Source organism: Argopecten irradians, chromosome 4 (genome assembly GCF_041381155.1).
Source record: "Argopecten irradians isolate NY chromosome 4, Ai_NY, whole genome shotgun sequence".
NCBI lineage: Eukaryota > Metazoa > Mollusca > Bivalvia > Pectinida > Pectinidae > Argopecten > Argopecten irradians.
In genome coordinates, this window is record NC_091137.1 from 4,236,796 (window position 1) to 4,262,437 (window position 25,642).

Sequence of the window (25,642 nt, forward strand, 5' to 3'; positions counted from 1 at the left end):
TACTTTCATAAGAATATATTTACATATGCCCCTATATAGTCAACGGGAGGGAGTTGCGTTCAAATTAGCGTAATCGCAATGACGTATGAATACAAACGCAGTGCAGGTTCGGACTATTTCTAGTTCACCCTGGATAAGATTTTGCGCCATAAGTTGACGGATTTCAAATCAACGATAAAGAGTTTTTATTAGATCCAATTAAATATGTATTTGACAACAAAACAAAAGATAGTTCAAGCATTGTAATGGTAATAATCAACAAAATGAATCGCTGGTCGGGGCTACAACAGGGGGCTTTCCTCAGGAATGTTCAGGAATTTATTTCATAGTTACGTCAGTATGTGCGTACGGTCAATCATCTCGCCTAAATATACAGAACATCTGATTATCGGGAAATAATTCGGGGAGGGGGGGGGGCGTCTAAGCGAACAATAGGTAAACAGGTCATGCACAGGATTCCAGAAAAAACACATTGCAGGTAGCCTATCCGAAACAGTATCATCAGCTTTACCCTCTGTCTTTGCATTCATATTGCTTTTCTTATTGAAACCGAAACAGAATAATGGCTTATTGTTGATCTGCATTGGATATTGGTTTCCATTCCATTTATCTTGGAATTTAACTTAAAATTATTGAACTCCCAACGGCCATTTCCTTAACAGTCACTGCAAATCATCGACACATGGTTAATTCATCAATAATTAAAACAAAAACTTAAATGAAATGATGCAAAGATAATACCTCTTCCTGAACATGGTCATGTACGGTTGATTAACAACACTGTAATTCGCGTGACCTTGTAATCCAGGTACCCGTGCCCTGTCAGATATGGTCTACCGTGCCAGCGGCTAGACGCTAATGATATAAACAGGGCTCTCCCGTGTATTGACAGATATGTCCACGAGCGCCTTTCTGACAAATACCATATTAAAAAACGGATAATTTCCCAAAAGCATTCTCATTTTTCACTTCAACTATAGATTGGATACGTGCGTTGGAATGTGTGAAGGCTATGAATAATTAAGTGGGTGCAGCACACCACACTGAAACACATGGGGGATGATAAGGGTATAAGGTTAGGAAGGGTTCAGCTACTCACAACTTTATATATAAAAGGCTAAAACATTTCACGTTTGAATATGAAAATACATGCGGGAAAACGTCCGATAAATCAGGTACACTTTGAATAACATGTAATTAGCTAGTAGTTTCTGTTAATATATATCAAGGTATATGTTATTAATCTAAAACCAAACAAACAAAAAAATGTCACGCTTCAAGTATTTGGTTGCGGTTGAGATAATATCACACGTTTTCCATATTGTGCAATTTTTAACCCCTCCCCAGTCGATCCATCCCTTCCCCAGTCGTTCCACCCCCTCCCCAGTCGTTCCACCCCTTCTCAGTGGTTCCACCATTGCTGACTATTTCAGTAATATTGCACTATTAATCCTATGGTATCCAACTACTGATGTACCGGGAAAAACAAAACACATATTGCAGTTTCCTAAACTACATCAGCACCCACTACTTTAAATAAACCACATACATGAGAAGCGGTCCTTAGTAATCTAGACAAAAGAACACAGGAAACCCTCTACCTATTGTAAAGTCGTGTTCCGTAAAATTGTAGAAATGTCGGTAATATAATTTAACACAGAAAGGATCCAGCGGCCTCCAGTGATAGATTGTAGTCGTGTCTGACCTTCTGGCCTGGCGGTCTCCAGTGGTGGGTTGTAGTCGTGTGTGACCGTCTGGTCCAGCGGCATCATTTGATGGATTATCGTCGTGTCTTACCTTCTGGCACGGTGACCTTCTGTGGTAGATTGTCGTCGCGTCTTACCTTCTGGCCTGGCGGCCTCCAATGGTGGATTGTCTTCGTGTCTGACCTTCTGGTCTGGCGGCCTCTAGTGATGGATTGTCGTCATGTCTGAACTTCTGGCCTGGTGGTCTCCAGTGGTGGATTGTAGTCGTGTCTGACCTTCTGGCCTGGCGGTCTCCAGTGATGGATTGTCGGTCTGACCGTCTGGCCCGGAGGTCTCCAGTGGTGGATTGTAGTCGTGTCTGACCTTCTGGCCCGGCGGCATCATTTAATGGATTGTCGTCGTGTCTGACCTTGTGGCCCTGCTGCCTCCAGTGTTTGTTTGTAGTCGTGTATGACCGTCTGGCCTGGCGGTCTATAGTATTGGATTGTAGTCGTGTCTGACCTTCTAGCCCAGCGGCATCATTTAATGAATTGTCGTCGTGTCTGACCTTCTGGCCCGGCGGCATCATTTAATGGATTGTCGTCGTGTCTTACCTTCTGGCCCGGCTGCCTCCAGTATTTGTTTGTAGTCGTGTCTGATCTTCTGGCCTGGCGGTCTCCAGTGGTGGATTGTAGTCCTGTCTGACCTTCTCGCCCGGCGGCATCGTTTAATGGATTGTCGTCGTGTCTGACCTTGTGGCCAGGCGGCCTCCAGTGGTGAATTGTAGTCGTGTCTGACCTTCTGGCCTGGCGGCCTCCAGTAGTGGATTGTAGTCGTGTCTGCCCTTGTGGCCCGGTGGCATCATTTGCTGTATTGTCGTCGTGTCTGACCTTGTGGCCCGGCAGTCTCCAGTGGTGGATTGTAGTCGTGTGTGACCTTCTGGCATGGCGGTTTCCAGTGGTAGATTGTAGTCGTGTCTGATCATGTGGCCCGGCAGTCTCCAGTTGTGGATTGTAGTCGTGTGTGACCTTGTGACCCGGCAGCATCATTTAATGGATTGTCGTCGTGTCTGACCTTCTGGCCCGCGGTCTCCAGTTGTGGATTTTCGTCGTGTCTGACCTTCTGGCCCGTGGTCTCTAGTTGCGGATTTTGTAGTCTTGTCTGACCCTCTGACCTAGCGGTCGCCAGTTGTGGATTGTAGTCGTGTCTGACCTTGTGGCCTAGCGGTCTCCTGCGGTGGATTGTCGTCGTGTTGGACCTTCTGGCCCGACGGCTTCTACCGGTGGATTGTAGTCTTGTCTGACCTTCTGGCCCGTGGTCTCTAGTTGCGGATTTTCGTCGTGTCTGACCTTCTGGCCCGCGGTCTCCAGTTGTGGATTGTCGTCGTGTCTGACCTTCTGGCCCGACGGCTTCCACCGATGGATTGTAGTCTTGTCTGACCCTCTGACCTAGCGGTCGCCAGTTGTGGATTGTAGTCGTGTCTGACCTTGTGGCCTAGCGGTCTCCTGCGGTGGATTGTCGTCGTGTTGGACCTTCTGGCCCGACGGCTTCTACCGGTGGATTGTAGTCTTGTCTGAACCTCTGACCTAGCGGTCGCCAGTTGTGGATTGTAGTTGTGTCTGATCTTGTGGCCTAGCGGTCTCCTGCGGTGGATTGTAGTTGTGTCTGACCTTGTGGCCTAGCGGTCTCCTACGGTGGATTGTAGTTGTGTCTGACCTTGTGGCCTAGCGGTCGCCAGTTGTGGATTGTAGTTGTGTCTGACCTTGTGGCCTAGCGGTCTCCTGCGGTGGATTGTAGTTGTGTCTGACCTTGTGGCCTAGCGGTCTCCTGCGGTGGATTGTAGTTGTGTCTGACCTTGTGGCATAGCGGTCTCCTGCGGTGGATTGTAGTTGTGTCTGACCTTGTGGCCTAGCGGTCTCCTGCGGTGGATTGTAGTTGTGTCTGACCTTGTGGCCTAGCGGTCGCCAGTTGTGGATTGTAGTTGTGTCTGACCTTGTGGCCTAGCGGTCTCCTGCGGTGGATTGTAGTTGTGTCTGACCTTGTGGCCTAGCGGTCTCCTGCGGTGGATTGTAGTTGTGTCTGACCTTGTGGCCTAGCGGTCTCCTGCGGTGGATTGTAGTTGTGTCTGACCTTGTGGCCTAGCGGTCTCCTGCGGTGGATTGTAGTTGTGTCTGACCTTGTGACCTAGCGGTCTCCTGCGGTGGATTGTAGTCTTGTCTGACCCTCTGACCTAGCGGTCTCCTGCGGTGGATTGTAGTTGTGTCTGACCTTCTAAGGATGCACAAGTCGTCGTTAAGTGGTGGTATCGCGCTAAAGAAGGTATAACTAAAACGCATGACCTTCTATCGGTATTACTAGCAATTGTCTGGCGTGTGAAATGTCAGAGAATGAAAACTAATCCAACACTTAGACTGCTAATACCACTCTCCAGACATATCTGGAATGCCGAAGCATACGCGTGCGACACAGCCAAGGGTACCCGAGAGGAACTAATCTCAACATATATGTAGCATATGGTTACTTTTTCAGAGTTGATATGTTCTCTTGTCGTGCAACGTTAAAGAGATGGCTGAATACTTGAAATAACAAGAAACCTGTTGTAATCAAAGCGGTATAATAGTTATAGTCGGCTTGTTTTGATTGATTCGGATTATTTATTTTGTTTATAGACGGCAGTCGGCGGACTAGGTAGTTTGTTTCTGTATTGAAGGATAATATGTTCAACATAAAAAAAATGTTAGTGAAAAAAATGATATATTTGAAAAATCGTGTGATGGAATAAAACATGTTGCATATTGACCAGAACATATAGTATACCTAAGAAGCCAATAGTGTCGCATTCTATAGGAATGTTGTCACGTAGAACCAGGTATTTACGTGATGTCCATATACTAACACGAAGCAATCTCTGGTCATTTACGTGATGTCCATATACTAACACGAAGCAATCTCTGGTCATTTACGTGATGTCCATATACTAACACGAAGCAATCTCTGGTCATTTACGTGATGTCCATATACTAACACGAAGCAATCTCTGGTCATTTACGTGTTACCCCTTCTGATCTAGGGCTCGCTCATTGGTTACTGCTCTTCCGAGAACTGATGAAACTGCCGTCATTTGTCACGTAGTCACTTGTACTATCGGGTCAGCCATTTGTAATAGGCTTATACCCTGTACTGAGGAAACTGCCGCCATTTGTCACGTGGGATTGGTCGACATTATAAACAAGGGTTTCCCGCGACTCGCTCTGAATATCTGTCTCGGCAAACATTAACAATTTCTCACGCAAGTCTATCCGAAGACGACCCCACAATCACAGCCGCCATTACATCATTATTTAAACTCTGAAAGTAAACATTAGTATACTCTTTCCTATTCTTCACGACAGATCGATACACGCGGTGGGCGAGTAAGCTAGGGTTACTATAAATAAAATGTTCTTTATTTGGTATTCAAGTATTATTAAAATAATTGAGACTGAGCTGATCATACCGCTGCTGTATCATTGTAATACAATGACAGCAATGGTATGTTGTAGTGTCGAGACACAGCATCACATTTACGTGTGCCTCCACGTGTATGTGCTATGACAAACAATTCATAAAACACTAAACGGGGCTTCAAATCAGATAAAGTACGCTACCACTACATGTGCAAAATTGTGTATAATACGTGTGGGATTTTATTTCGAAATTATTATACGAATAAACATAAAGACCTTGCAAAGTGCAATTGTTTGATTATGTATGCCACACGAGATACCTTCACACACGTCACATCCGCAAATGCATTCAATGGTAATGTTAAATTCTTCCAACCACCACAACTGCAATCATCAATTCTAGCTTACAAAAATTCTCAAACACACAATTGGGAAAAATATATTTACAGTTCCTAAAGAATTTCCACAGAGGGCTGATCTATTTTGTTTTCAGGGTAAATGTCTTATTGAGCAATAATTCCGCAGAATTTCTACGTAACACATTTGCTTGCCATTTTGCGTATTTTATACGGCTACCAGTATAAAATGTATAGGTATTACGAATGACTTCATACAACCAAAGCATGCCTGGTATTACGAATGACTTCATGCAACCAGAATGTGAATGATATTGCGAATGACTTCATACAACAAAAATGTGCATGGTATTTCGAAGGACTTCATGCAACCAATATGTCAATGGTATTACGAATGACTTCATACAACCAAAATTATATGGTATTACGAATGACTCATACAACCAAAATGTACATGGTATTACGAAGGACTTCATACAAACAAAATGTGAATGGTATTACGAATGACTTTATATAACCAAAATGTGAATGGTATTACGAAGGACTTCATACAACGAAAATGTACATGGTATTACGAATGACTTCATACAACCAAAATGCACATGGTATTACGAATACTTCATACAACCAAAATGTGAATGGTATTACGAATACTTCATACAACCAAAATGTGCATGGTATTTCGAAGGACTTCATGAAAACAAAATGTGCATAGATTTACGAATGTCCTCATGCAACCAAAATGTGAATGGTATTTCGAATGACTTCATACAACCAAAATGTGCATGGTATTACGAATACTTCATACAACCGAAATGTGCATGGTATTTCGAAGGACTTCATGCAAACAAAATGTGCATGGATATACGAATGTCCTCATGCAACCAAAATATGAATGGTATTTCAAATGACTTCATACAACCAAAATTTGCATGGTATTTCGAATGACTTCATACAACGAAAGTCACAACTGTATTCATTTACCAGCAATTATCTTATATAATAACACTGATTATAGAATAACCACATTCTCTGAAAATTTCCATATAGACATATAGAATAGACAACGTCTTGCAAAAAGGCGTTGTTTCTTAGAAACTAGCTCTCTTAGTAATATCACCACAATCAACACAAGTGACATTTTACATTCATCGCGACAAATAAATAGTTCACTTTCACGAGATATGTGGTATTATGACATTCTGGAATACCCATCGACTCAATTCATAGGTTAAACCACACATTGGTGTGGAATAAGCCGAAGAAAACACACATATCGATAAGATGTATTTCTGAAACGGTTAAAAAATATCCGTCTCCTTAAACCCGTCAAGCATTTCAACAAAACAACTAACAGTACCTATCTGTTGGCGACACAGGTACAATACTGTTTGGTCTAATGGACATATTTATACATAAATACACGCGTATTTCATAATACATTTCATTTGTCTAATCATAGTTACATGACCATCGAAACAAAATGGATTTAACACGCAGTTATAGTGATAGTTACTAACACCAAACTCAGAAATTAAGATACAAATGATTATTGCAGGGAATTGTAATCTTGTGACAATTAATAAAAATTGACTGTTAAAATACCCTATTTGCAATGATATTTTCCATGAAGGAATTTTACTAGCAAAATTGTTTTTGTAATCCAATTCATGACTAGGAATGGAACAAATTTTGAAAATATCTGCAAAAGAAAAATCAGGATGCAAAATCAACATTAATTCTAAAATGGGCTACACACTACACCTAGACGATCCACTTATTGAGTGATTAGGTTCCATACACTACACCTAGACGATCCACTTATTGAGTGATTAGGTTCCATACACTACACCTAGACGATCCACTTATTGAGTGATTAGGTTCCATACACTACACCTAGACGATCCACTTATTGAGTGATTAGGTTCCATACACTACACCTAGACGATCCACTTATTGAGTGATTAGGTTTACATCGACACTCATACTACCTAGACGATCCACTTATTGAGTGATTAGGTTCCATACACTACACCTAGACGATCCACTTATTGAGTGATTAGGTTCCATACACTACACCTAGACGATCCACTTATTGAGTGATTAGGTTCCATACACTACACCTAGACGATCCACTTATTGAGTGATTAGGTTCCATACACTACACCTAGACGATCCACTTATTGAGTGATTAGGTTCCATACACTACACCTAGACGATCCACTTATTGAGTGATTAGGTTCCATACACTACACCTAGACGATCCACTTATTGAGTGATTAGGTTCCATACACTACACCTAGACGATCCACTTATTGAGTGATTAGGTTCCATACACTACACCTAGACGATCCACTTATTGAGTGATTAGGTTCCATACACTACACCTAACGATCCACTTATGAGTGATAGGTTCCATACTATAGACGATCACTTATTGAGTGTTATTCCATATCCTACACCTTAGACGATCCACTTATTGAGTGATTAGGTTCCATACACTACACCTAGACGATCCACTTATTGAGTGATTAGGTTCCATACACTACACCTAGACGATCCACTTATTGAGTGATTAGGTTCCATACACTACACCTAGACGATCCACTTATTGAGTGATTAGGTTCCATACACTACACCTAGACGATCCACTTATTGAGTGATTAGGTTCCATACACTACACCTAGACGATCCACTTATTGAGTGATTAGGTTCCATACACTACACCTAGACGATCCACTTATTGAGTGATTAGGTTCCATACACTACACCTAGACGATCCACTTATTGAGTGATTAGGTTCCATACACTACACACCTAGACGATCCACTTATTGAGTGATTAGGTTCCATACACTACACCTAGACGATCCACTTATTGAGTGATTAGGTTCCATACACTACACCTAGACGATCCACTTATTGAGTGATTAGGTTCCATACACTACACCTAGACGATCCACTTATTGAGTGATTAGGTTCCATACACTACACCTAGACGATCCACTTATTGAGTGATTAGGTTCCATACACTACACCTAGACGATCCACTTATTGAGTGATTAGGTTCCATACACTACACCTAGACGATCCACTTATTGAGTGATTAGGTTCCATACACTACACCTAGACGATCCACTTATTGAGTGATTAGGTTCCATACACTACACCTAGACGATCCACTTATTGAGTGATTAGGTTCCATACACTACACCTAGACGATCCACTTATTGAGTGATTAGGTTCCATACACTACACCTAGACGATCCACTTATTGAGTGATTAGGTTCCATACACTACACCTAGACGATCCACTTATTGAGTGATTAGGTTCCATACACTACACCTAGACGATCCACTTATTGAGTGATTAGGTTCCATACACTACACCTAGACGATCCACTTATTGAGTGATTAGGTTCCATACACTACACCTACATCCACTGATGATAGTTCCACCTACACATATTGAGTGATTAGGTTCCATACACTACACCTAGACGATCCACTTATTGAGTGATTAGGTTCCATACACTACACCTAGACGATCCACTTATTGAGTGATTAGGTTCCATACACTACACCTAGACGATCCACTTATTGAGTGATTAGGTTCCATACACTACACACATACACTACCTAGACGATCCACTTATTGAGTGATTAGGTTCCATACACTACACCTAGACGATCCACTTATTGAGTGATTAGGTTCCATACACTACACCTAGACGATCCACTTATTGAGTGATTAGGTTCCATACACACTACACCTAGACGATCCACTTATTGAGTGATTAGGTTCCATACACTACACCTAGACGATCCACTTATTGAGTGATTAGGTTCCATACACTACACCTAGACGACCACTATTGAGTGATTAGGTTCCATACACTACACCTAACATCCTATTGAGTGATTAGGTTCCATACACTACACCTAGACGATCCACTTATTGAGTGATTAGGTTCCATACACTACACACCTAGACGATCCACTTATTGAGTGATTAGGTTCCATACACTACACCTAGACGATCCACTTATTGAGTGATTAGGTTCCATACACTACACCTAGACGATCCACTTATTGAGTGATTAGGTTCCATACACTACACCTAGACGATCCACTTATTGAGTGATTAGGTTCCATACACTACACCTAGACGATCCACTTATTGAGTGATTAGGTTCCATACACTACACCTAGACGATCCACTTATTGGAGTGATTAGAGTTCCATACACTACACCTAGACGATCCACTTATTGAGTGATTAGGTTCCATACACTACACCTAGACGATCCACTTATTGAGTGATTAGGTTCCATACAATACACCTAGACGATCCACTTATTGAGTGATTAGGTTCCATACACTACACCTAGACGATCCACTTATTGAGTGATTAGGTTCCATACACTACACCTAGACGATCCACTTATTGAGTGATTAGGTTCCATACACTACACCTAGACGATCCACTTATTGAGTGATTAGGTTCCATACACTACACCTAGACGATCCACTTATTGAGTGATTAGGTTCCATACACTACACCTAGACGATCCACTTATTGAGTGATTAGGTTCCATACACTACACCTAGACGATCCACTTATTGAGTGATTAGGTTCCATACACTACACCTAGACGATCCACTTATTGAGTGATTAGGTTCCATACACTACACCTAGACGATCCACTTATTGAGTGATTAGGTTCCATACACTACACCTAGACGATCCACTTATTGAGTGATTAGGTTCCATACACTACACCTAGACGATCCACTTATTGAGTGATTAGGTTCCATACACTACACCTAGACGATCCACTTATTGAGTGATTAGGTTCCATACACTACACCTAGACGATCCACTTATTGAGTGATTAGGTTCCATACACTACACCTAGACGATCCACTTATTGAGTGATTAGGTTCCATACACTACACCTAGACGATCCACTTATTGAGTGATTAGGTTCCATACACTACACCTAGACGATCCACTTATTGAGTGATTAGGTTCCATACACTACACCTAGACGATCCACTTATTGAGTGATTAGGTTCCATACACTACACCTAGACGATCCACTTATTGAGTGATTAGGTTCCATACACTACACCTAGACGATCCACTTATTGAGTGATTAGGTTCCATACACTACACCTAGACGATCCACTTATTGAGTGATTAGGTTCCATACACTACACCTAGACGATCCACTTATTGAGTGATTAGGTTCCATACACTACACCTAGACGATCCACTTATTGAGTGATTAGGTTCCATACACTACACCTAGACGATCCACTTATTGAGTGATTAGGTTCCATACACTACACCTAGACGATCCACTTATTGAGTGATTAGGTTCCATACACTACACCTAGACGATCCACTTATTGAGTGATTAGGTTCCATACACTACACCTAGACGATCCACTTATTGAGTGATTAGGTTCCATACACTACACCTAGACGATCCACTTATTGAGTGATTAGGTTCCATACACTACACCTAGACGATCCACTTATTGAGTGATTAGGTTCCATACACTACACCTAGACGATCCACTTATTGAGTGATTAGGTTCCATACACTACACCTAGACGATCCACTTATTGAGTGATTAGGTTCCATACACTACACCTAGACGATCCACTTATTGAGTGATTAGGTTCCATACACTACACCTAGACGATCCACTTATTGAGTGATTAGGTTCCATACACTACACCTAGACGATCCACTTATTGAGTGATTAGGTTCCATACACTACACCTAGACGATCCACTTATTGAGTGATTAGGTTCCATACACTACACCTAGACGATCCACTTATTGAGTGATTAGGTTCCATACACTACACCTAGACGATCCACTTATTGAGTGATTAGGTTCCATACACTACACCTAGACGATCCACTTATTGAGTGATTAGGTTCCATACACTACACCTAGACGATCCACTTATTGAGTGATTAGGTTCCATACACTACACCTAGACGATCCACTTATTGAGTGATTAGGTTCCATACACTACACCTAGACGATCCACTTATTGAGTGATTAGGTTCCATACACTACACCTAGACGATCCACTTATTGAGTGATTAGGTTCCATACACTACACCTAGACGATCCACTTATTGAGTGATTAGGTTCCATACACTACACCTAGACGATCCACTTATTGAGTGATTAGGTTCCATACACTACACCTAGACGATCCACTTATTGAGTGATTAGGTTCCATACACTACACCTAGACGATCCACTTATTGAGTGATTAGGTTCCATACACTACACCTAGACGATCCACTTATTGAGTGATTAGGTTCCATACACTACACCTAGACGATCCACTTATTGAGTGATTAGGTTCCATACACTACACCTAGACGATCCACTTATTGAGTGATTAGGTTCCATACACTACACCTAGACGATCCACTTATTGAGTGATTAGGTTCCATACACTACACCTAGACGATCCACTTATTGAGTGATTAGGTTCCATACACTACACCTAGACGATCCACTTATTGAGTGATTAGGTTCCATACACTACACCTAGACGATCCACTTATTGAGTGATTAGGTTCCATACACTACACCTAGACGATCCACTTATTGAGTGATTAGGTTCCATACACTACATTACTCAGTATATTGTTGAAAGGAATCTGAGTTATTCACTTACTGATTATTCAAAACGGAAAATGAGGATGAATTTGTAGTGAAATCATTGGTACTCCATCAAACATTTCAGATTTACACGTTGTGTTCAATGTAAAGAAGAGTGTGGTTAGGACACATGTAAAACTGTTCACAAAAGGGACACCGATTTATTATTTAAGTTAAGATGAAGTATTATATTTATATTGAAATTTGAATGTAAATAGAAATAACTCCCTCATTATCATACAAGTTTGTGCATCAACATTTGCAATAGTCATTTTTCTGTCACAATATATATATTGCATATTTTACTGATATGTTTACCACAGTAAAATAAAACATTAAATTCCATGGTCGTTTATTGTTCCAATTGATAAAAAAATATGTATATTTATCACTAGGTACTTCACTACCTGGCCAACCGTTTGATATTTGATTATCTAATACCATTGGATAGTAAACAATAGTCTGTTGTACAGAATAGATGAATGAATGAATTTTAATAAATGCTTTTATCACATAATCCGTCTGATATCCGATGAAATATTTATATTTGACATAGAGCTTTGCCATTGGTTAAAATTACATTATGAAGTTATAACTTAACGTCAGTGCACAATGACGTGATACCAGGATTCGAGCACGTTGTCACAAAATGGTGGCCTCCGCTGGAGTTTTACAATTATATTTTGACGTTGAAATTCCCCAAAATTTAGGTTTTTGAAGATATGTGATTAACAGTTTCTTAAATTTGTATTCATTTCATATGGGACGATAAGACTTTATTTATAATGAATACTCTTTGGAGATCTTATATGTTTTATCATATCATGTGTCTAAGTTATTACACTGTTTAAAGTAGTCACGGCTTTTTAAGTTTTAATTCTAGGTGATATTGCGTGATAAATTAGGTCTGTCGATTCGTTCTATACAGGTTGTTCTGACAGTACCCGAGTGCTGATATATGTACATACCTTGTTTGATGGTAATGCCGACACGTGACCTATCTTTTATATAATAATGATATCAGCACACGTGTTGCTACTCGACGATTGGTTGACATAACAGTCGATCTATTACATATGGTCATACGTTAAAGGATGACGAGATATTTCGTAGCATGCTAATAGATATATATATATGTGTAGGTAATTCTTTATTTAGATACAAATGTACGTACATGAAGATTACTTTGAAATTTTAGGATCATATGATGATAGTATCAAATAATAAAACAAGTATGATTTGATTCGAGATTGGAAAAATTGACAATAATGTCACATTTGACGGCATTTTATGTATTTAAAAATCCATTAGCAGGTTTCTTAAATAGCACTTCACGGGGTCAATGGCCACATGTCACGTGATTATATGGCGAATGCGTTATGGGATATGATTGGTGCACTGGGGAAAGTTAATGTCTGGTTACAGACAGAATTCGACGCACACTCGCAATGTAACAAATGTAGCCAAAACAGAACAAACAATACCGTTGTTTTCCTTTCCTAGCTGTATGTATTTGTATGTGTATGTATATCTTCATTGCTTATTTGAATAAACACATTATTTAAACTAAACAATGTCGTGTCTAAATCATGTTGTATATGTTATTGTCTAAATTCTACTGTATCTATTATTGTCTTAATTCTACTGTATCTTTTATTGTCTAAATTCTACTGTATCTATTATTGTCTAAATTCTACTGTATCTATTATTGTCTAAATTCTACTGTATCTATTATTGTCTAAATTCTACTGTATCTATTATTGTCTAAATTCTACTGTATCTATTATTGTCTAAATTCTACTGTATCTATTATTGTCTAAATTCTACTGTATCTATTATTGTCTAATTTACTGACTATTGTCTAATCTCTTATCTTTATTGTCTAAATTCTACTGTATCTTTATTGTCTAAATTCTACTGTATCTATCTATTGTCTAAATTCTACTGTATCTATTATTGTCTAAATTCTACTGTATCTATCTAAATTGTCTAAATTCTACTGTATCTATTATTGTCTAAATTTCTATCTGTCTATCTCTTATTTTATTGTCTAAATTCTACTGTATCTATTATTGTCTAAATTCTACTGTATCTATATTGTCTAAATTCTGCTCTATCTTTTATTGTCTAAATTCTACTGTAATCTATCATATTGTCTAAATTCTCTCTATCTTTTTATATCTATATTGTCTCTAATTTCTTATCTATCATTGTCTAAATATCTATGCTATCTATTATTGTCTAATTATTCTACTGTCTAATTTCTAAATTCTACTGTATCTATTATTGTCTAAATTCTACTGTATCTATTATTGTCTAAATTCTACTATTGTCTATCTATTATTGTCTAAAAACTGTATCTATCATTGTCTATTCTCTCTATTATTGTCTAAATTCTACTGTATCTATCATTGTCTTAATTCTACTGTATCTATCATTGTCTAAATTCTACTGTATCTTTATGTCTAAATTCTACTGTATCTATATTGCTCTATCTTTATGTCTAAATTTCTCTTATTATTGTCTATCATTTGTCTAAATCTCTTATCTTTATTGTCTAAATTCTACTGTATCTATTATTGTCTAAATTCTACTGTATCTATTATTGTCTAAATTCTACTGTATCTATTATTGTCTAAATTCTACTGTATCTATTATTGTCTAAATTCTACTGTATCTATTATTGTCTAAATTCTACTGTATCTATTATTGTCTAAATTCTACTGTATCTTTTATTGTCTAAATTCTACTGTATCTATCATTGTCTAAATTCTGCTCTATCTTTTATTGTCTAAATTCTACTGTATCTATATTGTCTAAATTCTGCTGTATCTATCTATTGTCTAAATTCTCTATTATATTGTCTAAATCTGCTTATTTTCATTGTCTAATTGCTACTGTATCTATTATTGTCTAAATTCTACTGTATCTATTATTGTCTAAATTCTACTGTATCTATTATTGTCTAAATTCTACTGTATCTATTATTGTCTAAATTCTGCTGTATCTATTATTGTCTAAATTCTAATGTGTCTTTTATTTTCTTAATCCTGCTGTATTTATCATTGTCTGAACTCTGCTGTATCTGTTATTGTCTAATTACTGATGTATCTACAATATAGTATTGTCTTACTGGAACACTGATGAATCTCAGGAGATGACAACTCGAACAGAACAATACATGTATGATGAAAAAAGTACCGTGCAATGTTTCCTATTTGTGTTTCACGCGTTTAGGTAAAAAGAAATTGACAGATAAAGTTTGAAAAGATATCACAGGCCGGCATCATCATGACAAGTGTAGGAAGAAATGCTGCAAAGGAAACATGGTAAAATAGTTTCTTACGACTAACAGTGGTTGTTGTGTTGAGTACTCTCCTGGCGCTATTCCATTGCACCATTAAAATCTTTAATGTCTTCAAAATTAACATCAACGTTTCCTTAAAATGCCGAAATGAATATGATTTACTTTATAAGTGCTATACATTATAACACGGGCACATGATTTTGAGATGCCCAAGTTTCGAGTTTATGTAAATCCATCCAGCTTTTGTCGAAATATAAACCTCCGTGCACCAGCATCCTTGCTATTTAAGTAAATCCATGGAATAATCACTGTCATCAAACTTAATCCTATATTCCTCGTCAGTCACGCTTGCTCAAAACTTGGGTTCCCCAAAAGTTTCTTTAACCCGGTATTGAGTTCTCTATTTTCATTACATGTGTTTTATTTACTGTGTTGTTCTGTTTGCCGTTTTTAATGTGCAATGAAATTTAACACCAGAGTTTGAAAAATAAAAAAAAAATCGAAATCGATACTTACTCAGGATAATGTTTCACTTCCTTAAGTCGTGTCTGGAGTATTGCGCATGTCCGGTAGTCGGATGTGTCTACAGCCCGGCGTCTCATTGGTGGCCGAGCTGGTGAATTCTCGTCCCTTTCCGACAGTTGTTCTAAAGGTGAAAACATGGACGGCGAGGTATTGGAGGCGGCAAGCGACGCACGACGACGCTGCGACATGTGTCGACTTCCGGTAGCCCCAATCATGGTGCGGGATTTGTATCGTAGCCGGGAGTTAGCTGGAACGATGAAAAACAAGACATGATAGAAATTTTCTGAAAATTATATAAGATTACGAAATTTACGTTAACACTGCAACAAACGACATTTGAAAGCAAGGTCACCGATAATACTTCATGTTTACATAAGATTTTCTTGTATCTACATGTTTGCATTTAACCTGAGAAACCATCAGTAAAATACTTTTACTCTAAAACTCACGAATTTTTGCCAATTGATGTTCCCTTGTGACAACTATTTCACTCTTGTCATAATAGGAGTTTGTCGATTTATCTTATTCATTAGGTAAATGTTCATCATCGCAGTATACCATATCGTATTAGGTACGCGTAGTTGTTGGAATGGTAGCAGGTAGACATCCTCAAAATTACTTTATTGAGATATACGCATGTAAATTCTCCATTAAATATCCCACCATTTGGTATAATTTGGTATGTCGTACCAACACTGATGAACTTTTGGTCGGAGAACATGTTCAGTGGTAAGAAGCATTGTCTGTTGGGTACACCATTGTAAATTAGTTAAACAGTACTCGGTAGTATCTGTCCACTAGATTTATGTTGATGTTGACAGTGGTACTTAGAATATATCATTCACATCATTATAAATGTAGTTAAACAGTACTCGGTAGTATCTGTCCACTGTATTTATGTTGATGTTGACAGTGTTACTTAGAATATATCATTCACATCATTATAAATGTAGTTAAACAGTACTCGGTAGTATCTGTCCACTGGATTTATGTTGATGTTGACAGTGGTACTTAGAATATATCATTCACATCATTATAAATGTAGTTAAACAGTACTCGGTAGTATCTGTCCACTAGATTTATGTTGATGTTGACAGTGTTACTTAGAATATATCATTCACATCATTATAAATGTAGTTAAACAGTACTCGGTAGTATCTGTCCACTGGATTTATGTTGATGTTGACAGTGTTACTTAGAATATATCATTCACATCATTATAAATGTAGTTAAACAGTACTCGGTAGTATCTGTCCACTAGATTTATGTTGATGTTGACAGTGTTACTTAGAATATATCATTCACATCATTATAAATGTAGTTAAACAGTACTCGGTAGTATCTGTCCACTGGATTTATGTTGATGTTGACAGTGTTACTTAGAATATATCATTCACATCATTATAAATGTAGTTAAACAGTACTCGGTAGTATCTGTCCACTAGATTTATGTTGATGTTGACAGTGTTACTTAGAATATATCATTCACATCATTATAAATGTAGTTAAACAGTACTCGGTAGTATCTGTCCACTGGATTTATGTTGATGTTGACAGTGTTACTTAGAATATATCATTCACATCATTATAAATGTAGTTAAACAGTACTCGGTAGTATCTGTCCACTGGATTTATGTTGATGTTGACAGTGTTACTTAGAATATATCATTCACATCATTATAAATGTAGTTAAACAGTACTCGGTAGTATCTGTCCACTGGATTTATGTTGATGTTGACAGTGTTACTTAGAATATATCATTCACATCATTATAAATGTAGTTAAACAGTACTCGGTAGTATCTGTCCACTGATTTATGTTGATGTTGACAGTGTTACTTAGAATATATCATTCACATCATTATAAATGTAGTTAAACAGTACTCGGTAGTATCTGTCCACTGGATTTATGTTGATGTTGACAGTGTTACTTAGAATATATCATTCACATCATTATAAATGTAGTTAAACAGTACTCGGTAGTATCTGTCCACTGGATTTATGTTGATGTTGACAGTGGTACTTAGAATATATCATTCACATCATTATAAATGTAGTTAAACAGTACTCGGTAGTATCTGTCCACTGGATTTATGTTGATGTTGACAGTGTTACTTAGAATATATCATTCACATCATTATAAATGTAGTTAAACAGTACTCGGTAGTATCTGTCCACTGGATTTATGTTGATGTTGACAGTGTTACTTAGAATATATCATTCACATCATTATAAATGTAGTTAAACAGTACTCGGTAGTATCTGTCCACTGGATTTATGTTGATGTTGACAGTGGTACTTAGAATATATCATTCACATCATTATAAATGTAGTTAAACAGTACTCGGTAGTATCTGTCCACTGGATTTATGTAGATGTTGACAGTGGTACTTAGAATATATCATTCACATCATTATAAATGTAGTTAAACAGTACTCGGTAGTATCTGTCCACTGGATTTATGTTGATGTTGACAGTGTTACTTAGAATATATCATTCACATCATTATAAATGTAGTTAAACAGTACTCGGTAGTATCTGTCCACTGGATTTATGTTGATGTTGACAGTGTTACTTAGAATATATCATTCACATCATTATAAATGTAGTTTAAACAGTACTCGGTAGTATCTGTCCACTGGATTTATGTTGATGTTGACAGTGTTACTTAGAATATATCATTCACATCATTATAAATGTAGTTAAACAGTACTCGGTAGTATCTGTCCACTGGATTTATGTTGATGTTGACAGTGGTACTTAGAATATATCATTCACATCATTATAAATGTAGTTAAACAGTACTCGGTAGTATCTGTCCACTGGATTTATGTTGATGTTGACAGTGTTACTTAGAATATATCATTCACATCATTATAAATGTAGTTAAACAGTACTCGGTAGTATCTGTCCACTGGATTTATGTTGATGTTGACAGTGTACTTAGAATATATCATTCACATCATTATAAATGTAGTTAAACAGTACTCGGTAGTATCTGTCCACTGGATTTATGTTGATGTTGACAGTGTTACTTAGAATATATCATTCACATCATTATAAATGTAGTTAAACAGTACTCGGTAGTATCTGTCCACTAGATTTATGTTGATGTTGACAGTGTTACTTAGAATATATCATTCACATCATTATAAATGTAGTTAAACAGTACTCGGTAGTATCTGTCCACTGGATTTATGTTGATGTTGACAGTGGTACTTAGAATATATCATTCACATCATTATAAATGTAGTTAAACAGTACTCGGTAGTATCTGTCCACTGGATTTATGTTGATGTTGACAGTGGTACTTAGAATATATCATTCACATCATTATAAATGTAGTTAAACAGTACTCGGTAGTATCTGTCCACTGATTTATGTGATGTTGCTGATTTATGTAGATGTTGACAGTGGTACTTAGAATATATCATTCACATCATTATAAATGTAGTTAAACAGTACTCGGTAGTATCTGTCCACTGGATTTATGTTGATGTTGACAGTGGTACTTAGAATATAATCATTTCACATCATTATAAATGTAGTTAAACAGTACTCTCGGTAGTATCTGTCCACTGGATTTATGTTGATGTTAGTGGTACTTAGAATATATCATTCACATCATTATAAATGTAGTTAAACAGTACTCGGTAGTATCTGTCCACTGGATTTATGTTGATGTTGACAGTGGTACTTAGAATATATCATTCACAATCATTATAAATGTAGTTAAACAGTACTCGGTAGTATCTGTCCACTGGATTTATGTTGATGTTGACAGTGTTACTTAGAATATATCATTCACATCATTATAAATGTAGTTAAACAGTACTCGGTAGTATCTGTCCACTAGATTTATGTTGATGTTGACAGTGTTACTTAGAATATATCATTCACATCATTATAAATGTAGTTAAACAGTACTCGGTAGTATCTGTCCACTGGATTTATGTTGATGTTGACAGTGGTACTTAGAATATATCATTCACATCATTATAAATGTAGTTAAACAGTACTCGGTAGTATCTGTCCACTAGATTTATGTTGATGTTGACAGTGGTACTTAGAATATATCATTCACATCATTATAAATGTAGTTAAACAGTACTCGGTAGTATCTGTCCACTGGATTTATGTAGATGTTGACAGTGTTACTTAGAATATATCATTCACATCATTATAAATGTAGTTAAACAGTACTCGGTAGTATCTGTCCACTGGATTTATGTTGATGTTGACAGTGGTACTTAGAATATATCATTCACATCATTATAAATGTAGTTAAACAGTACTCGGTAGTATCTGTCCACTGGATTTATGTTGATGTTGACAGTGGTACTTAGAATATATCATTCACATCATTATAAATGTAGTTAAACAGTACTCGGTAGTATCTGTCCACTGGATTTATGTTGATGTTGACAGTGTTACTTAGAATATATCATTCACATCATTATAAATGTAGTTAAACAGTACTCGGTAGTATCTGTCCACTGGATTTATGTGATGTTGACAGTGGTACTTATAATTATATCATTCATATTCACATCATTATAAATGTAGTTAAACAGTACTCGGTAGTATCTGTCCACTGGATTTATGTTGATGTTGACAGTGGTACTTAGAATATATCATTTCATCATGTATTAGTACTCGGTAGTATCTGTCCAATGTAGACAGTAGTACTTAGAATATATCATTCACATCATTATAAATGTAGTTAAACAGTACTCGGTAGTATCTGTCCACTGGATTTATGTTGATGTTGACAGTGTTACTTAGAATATATCATTCACATCATTATAAATGTAGTTAAACAGTACTCGGTAGTATCTGTCCACTGTTTATGTTGATGTTGACAGTGAGTAATGTAGTTAGACCAGTTCTGTACTTAGTGAATACTTAATATATCATTCACATCATATATGTAGTTAAATGTATCGGTTAAACAGTAGATGTTGACAGTGGTACTTAGAATATATCATTCACATCACTCGGTATTGTCCACTGATTTATGTTGATGTTGACAGTGTTACTTAGAATATATCATTCACATCATTATAAATGTAGTTAAACAGTACTCGGTAGTATCTGTCCACTGGATTTATGTTGATGTTGACAGTGGTACTTAGAATATATCATTCACATCATTATAAATGTAGTTAAACAGTACTCGGTAGTATCTGTCCACTGGATTTATGTTGATGTTGACAGTGTTACTTAGAATATATCATTCACATCATTATAAATGTAGTTTAAACAGTACTCGGTAGTATCTGTCCACTGGATTTATGTTGATGTTGACAGTGGTACTTAGAATATATCATTCACATCATTATAAATGTAGTTAAACAGTACTCGGTAGTATCTGTCCACTGGATTTATGTTGATGTTGACAGTGTTACTTAGAATATATCATTCACATCATTATAAATGTAGTTAAACAGTACTCGGTAGTATCTGTCCACTGGATTTTATGTTGATGTTGACAGTGTTACTTAGAATATATCATTCACATCATTATAAATGTAGTTAAACAGTACTCGGTAGTATCTGTCCACTGGATTTATGTTGATGTTGACAGTGTTACTTAGAATATATCATTCACATCATTATAAATGTAGTTTAAACAGTACTCGGTAGTATCTGTCCACTGGATTTATGTTGATGTTGACAGTGTTACTTAGAATATATCATTCACATCATTATAAATGTAGTTAAACAGTACTCGGTAGTATCTGTCCACTAGATTTATGTTGATGTTGACAGTGTTACTTAGAATATATCATTCACATCATTATAAATGTAGTTAAACAGTACTCGGTAGTATCTGTCCACTAGATTTATGTTGATGTTGACAGTGTTACTTAGAATATATCATTTACATCATTATAAATGTAGTTAAACAGTACTCGGTAGTATCTGTCCACTGGATTTATGTTGATGTTGACAGTGTTACTTAGAATATATCATTCACATCATTATAAATGTAGTTAAACAGTACTCGGTAGTATCTGTCCACTGGATTTATGTTGATGTTGGCAGTGTTACTTAGAATATATCATTCACATCATTATAAATGTAGTTAAACTTTACTCTGGTAGTATCTGTCCACTGGATTTATGTTGATGTTGACAGTGGTACTTAGAATATATCATTCCATCTAAACATCATCTGCTCCATAACATATATAGTTGTAAGTAATTATATTTTCAACAACAATGCAATGCTTAATATCTTAATAAAAGTGAACCGTTTAGATACAATCGTTTGATATGCGAGAGATTGAGTGCTTTCGTATAACATACATATACATGCAACACAAAATAGATTTGTTGAGTTTATTTGGCACATTGTAGATGGATACAATCAAACTTTATTAACCCGACGAAAAATGATCAAACTTCGAAGTATTTGAGTATTCGATTCAAGATGTTATCTCTCTTTTTTCCCCACTTAGTTTTGAGAATAGGCAGGAAGAAGAACGTCCCTCGTACATAATACCATCGTTTGAGTGACTTTAACAGCCTAACTACAGTTACTCCCATTTTGTTACTCGGCCAATATTCTCGAATGAAATATTGTCCAGTTCTATTCTACTATCTCAACACGTTGGGAATCAAGCCAACATAAGGCAAGGTTGGATTGTAAAATAATGTCGACGTGGCACGAAAGCATGGGAGAAATGGTTATATAATTTGAATTTCATTTGTACATATAGATATTGCTTCTCTTTAATTGAGATGATCATTGTTAGATCACTAATGAGAAATTCCATAAGAATACTAATTAATTGTTTTCGAGTAATATCATGATGGCGTAATACATGGATAATCAGTATCTATTCAACTCAAACTTTTTAAAGAAAATTGGAATGTGTATTGGAAGAGTCTACGACTGTATACAGGCAGGATAAGAAAGGGAGTAAGAAAAGACGCCGGAATGGCATTAACGCCGTATATCTTGAAGAATGCAGAGTCTACTATATATAAGAACAATGTGGATCTGGCTAATTAGGTACTTCGAAGGGACATGGGAAGGCCTAGTGAATCCACTGACTCTCCATACATGTCTGTGTTGCATGTCCGTGATGGTGTGCCCTCTCCCTCCCCTCTCCATAACTCTCTACATCCGTCCGCCACGTTATTGGCATCAGCGAGCCCATAACGGCTGTGGTGTGGGCTCCCAAATGTAGACGATTGGCGAATAGCTTTATGTTTTCTGTGTAGATGGTAGTTTGACCCGCTCTGTTCTCTCTGCATCAAAACCAGAATCAATATACCCACTCTCTGGGACACCATATGCATGCTACAGCACGCTATTGGAGGAGTAGGAGATGCAGAGATCAACACATGATAGTTTTAGCGTATTGCTGTGACAGTTAACATTTTTACTTCGACGTTTTCATGAGACACAGATAATTGTCACGTGTAAACACAAATATAACACCATAAAAATATCTCGGCGTGGTTTGTCACATTCCAGTGGAAGGAAAGCGCAGTTCTATGACCAACTATACTTAATCAGCTGATTAGTTCATTTTTCCCCACGATCGCGAGAACACGTCGAACAACTTGAAAATAAAGGAAGACCCAGTGTCGATGGAAACATTGTGTATTATTATCATAGATAGCGGCGGTTCCTTAATTACGTAAGCTTGGTGTTATACAACGTATAACAAATATTACATTGTCGCAAGACTCCTGTTATCACTTGTATTAACATTCACTTTCTAAATCAACTAAATAAACATAAATGAACCGTATTTCTTTGGCCTTTGTGTTTTGACAGCTGTATTATAAAGCTTAAATTCTAAATAGAATCCTTGGCCCAGGATTGCCCATTATCATGCTAACAATCTGTACACATTCTCTACTTTAGTTAGTTAATTTAGCTGATATTTTTGAAATTATTCTATCGCCTGAACAGTACTGTACCTATATGCTGCTGCTAAGTCCAACATTGTATGTTATTTTTCAACATAGTTACCGTGACTTCCGGTGCTACTCGGTGATTTGATATATATTTACTGTCATTGTATTAAGTCGGAACAGACGAGGTCAGAATAGGAGTCATGAATTGAGTCTTCTGTATCAATAACTAATGTCCACTGTAAATGGTCGTGGATATTACGGAGTCCCGTGGGACGTAGGGTCTCCAAGTGCTATAATTCCAAGTGGAATTCTCGACAGGAATAGTAGCTCGGACAAAGCAAGTGTCTAGAACGCTTCGAGATACAAAGCAGACCATTGTAAATAATATTATATGTGTACATTCACTTTTTTCGGTAAAATGAAATTTGTAATTTCTTAAGGTTCATTGCTCTGATTTCTTTTTTCAAATTATCTTATACGTGTGTCAATCGTTACTTATACTTGTCATTCTAACACTATCATTTATCATTCTAAATGATAAATTATTTCGTTGCTTCGGGGTAAACTTACATAAATCAAAAATATGAAAATATGAAACCATGATGCAACATTTTTTGAGCACATTAAAATTTGGTGTTATTTCTATGTACATTGTAACATGCACTTGGATCAATTCAAAGTTTTCCAATGTAATTTCACTTGCTTTGTGCGTGTTGGGACGTCGGCCACGTTTGGGTGGGTTTGACGGTATTGGTCTCTGACTGCTGTGGGAATAATCAATTACACTACCATACCACTATAGATACCGGCACGGAAATTACTATGTGGATGTCTATAGATCATGCCTGAGTATCTAACACTACAGTACCACCATATCTTAACAAAAGTATTACCCGCAAGGGGCTGATAAGGAGCAGTTATCTGTTCAATGAATACCTTAATATTTCCAAAAATAAGTTTTGTATTCAATTCTATTTTAAATATTTGCATCCGAAATTGTAAGCAGGTACTGGTAGTGACATCGTGTGTTTATGAATATAACGTCAAATTTTAAAAAGACATAGTCATCTAAGTATACCACCATTCCCCTGAGTATAACTACCATTCCCCTAAGTATATACCACCATTCCCCTGAGTATAGCTACCATTCCCCTGAGTATACTACCATTCCTCTGAGTATATACTACCATTCCCCAAAGTATATACTACATGTACCATTCCTCTGAGTATAACTATCATTCTCCTGAGTATAACACCATTCCCCTGTGTATACTACTATTCCCCTGAGTATAACTACCATTCCCCTGAGTATACAAATATTCCCCTGATAATACCACCATTTCTCTGAGTATATACTACCATTCCCATGAGTATATACATGTACTACCATTCCCCTGAGTATACCACCATTTTCCTGATTATATACCACCATTCCCGTAAGTATAACACCATTCCCCGGAGTATATACTACCATTCCCATGAGTATATACTACCATTCCCCTGAGTATACTACCATTCCCTGATTATATACTACCATTCCCCTGATAATATACTACCATTCCCCTGAGTACATGTATACACCACCATTCACCTTAGTATATACTACCATTCCTCTGAGTATATACTACCATTCCCCTGAGTATACTACCATTCCCTGATTATATACTACCATTCCTCTGAGTATATACTACCATTCCCCTGAGTATATAATACCATTCCCCTGAGTATAGCTACCATTCCCCTGAGTA

The 25,642-nt window shown here is 37.2% G+C and overlaps 1 protein-coding gene across 12 annotated transcripts in view; it reads right to left on the reverse strand.

Annotated features, from left to right (window-relative positions):
* Nucleotides 1–25,642, reverse strand: part of LOC138320406 (voltage-dependent calcium channel type A subunit alpha-1-like) — a 164,201-nt gene that overhangs the window by 127,005 nt on the left and 11,554 nt on the right. For all 12 annotated transcript variants that reach the window (XM_069263358.1, XM_069263357.1, XM_069263361.1 and 9 more), the window contains exon 2: nucleotides 16,010–16,265. In XM_069263358.1, the coding sequence (XP_069119459.1) occupies nucleotides 16,010–16,265 (256 nt within the window). The remainder of the gene's footprint in view (nucleotides 1–16,009; nucleotides 16,266–25,642) is intronic.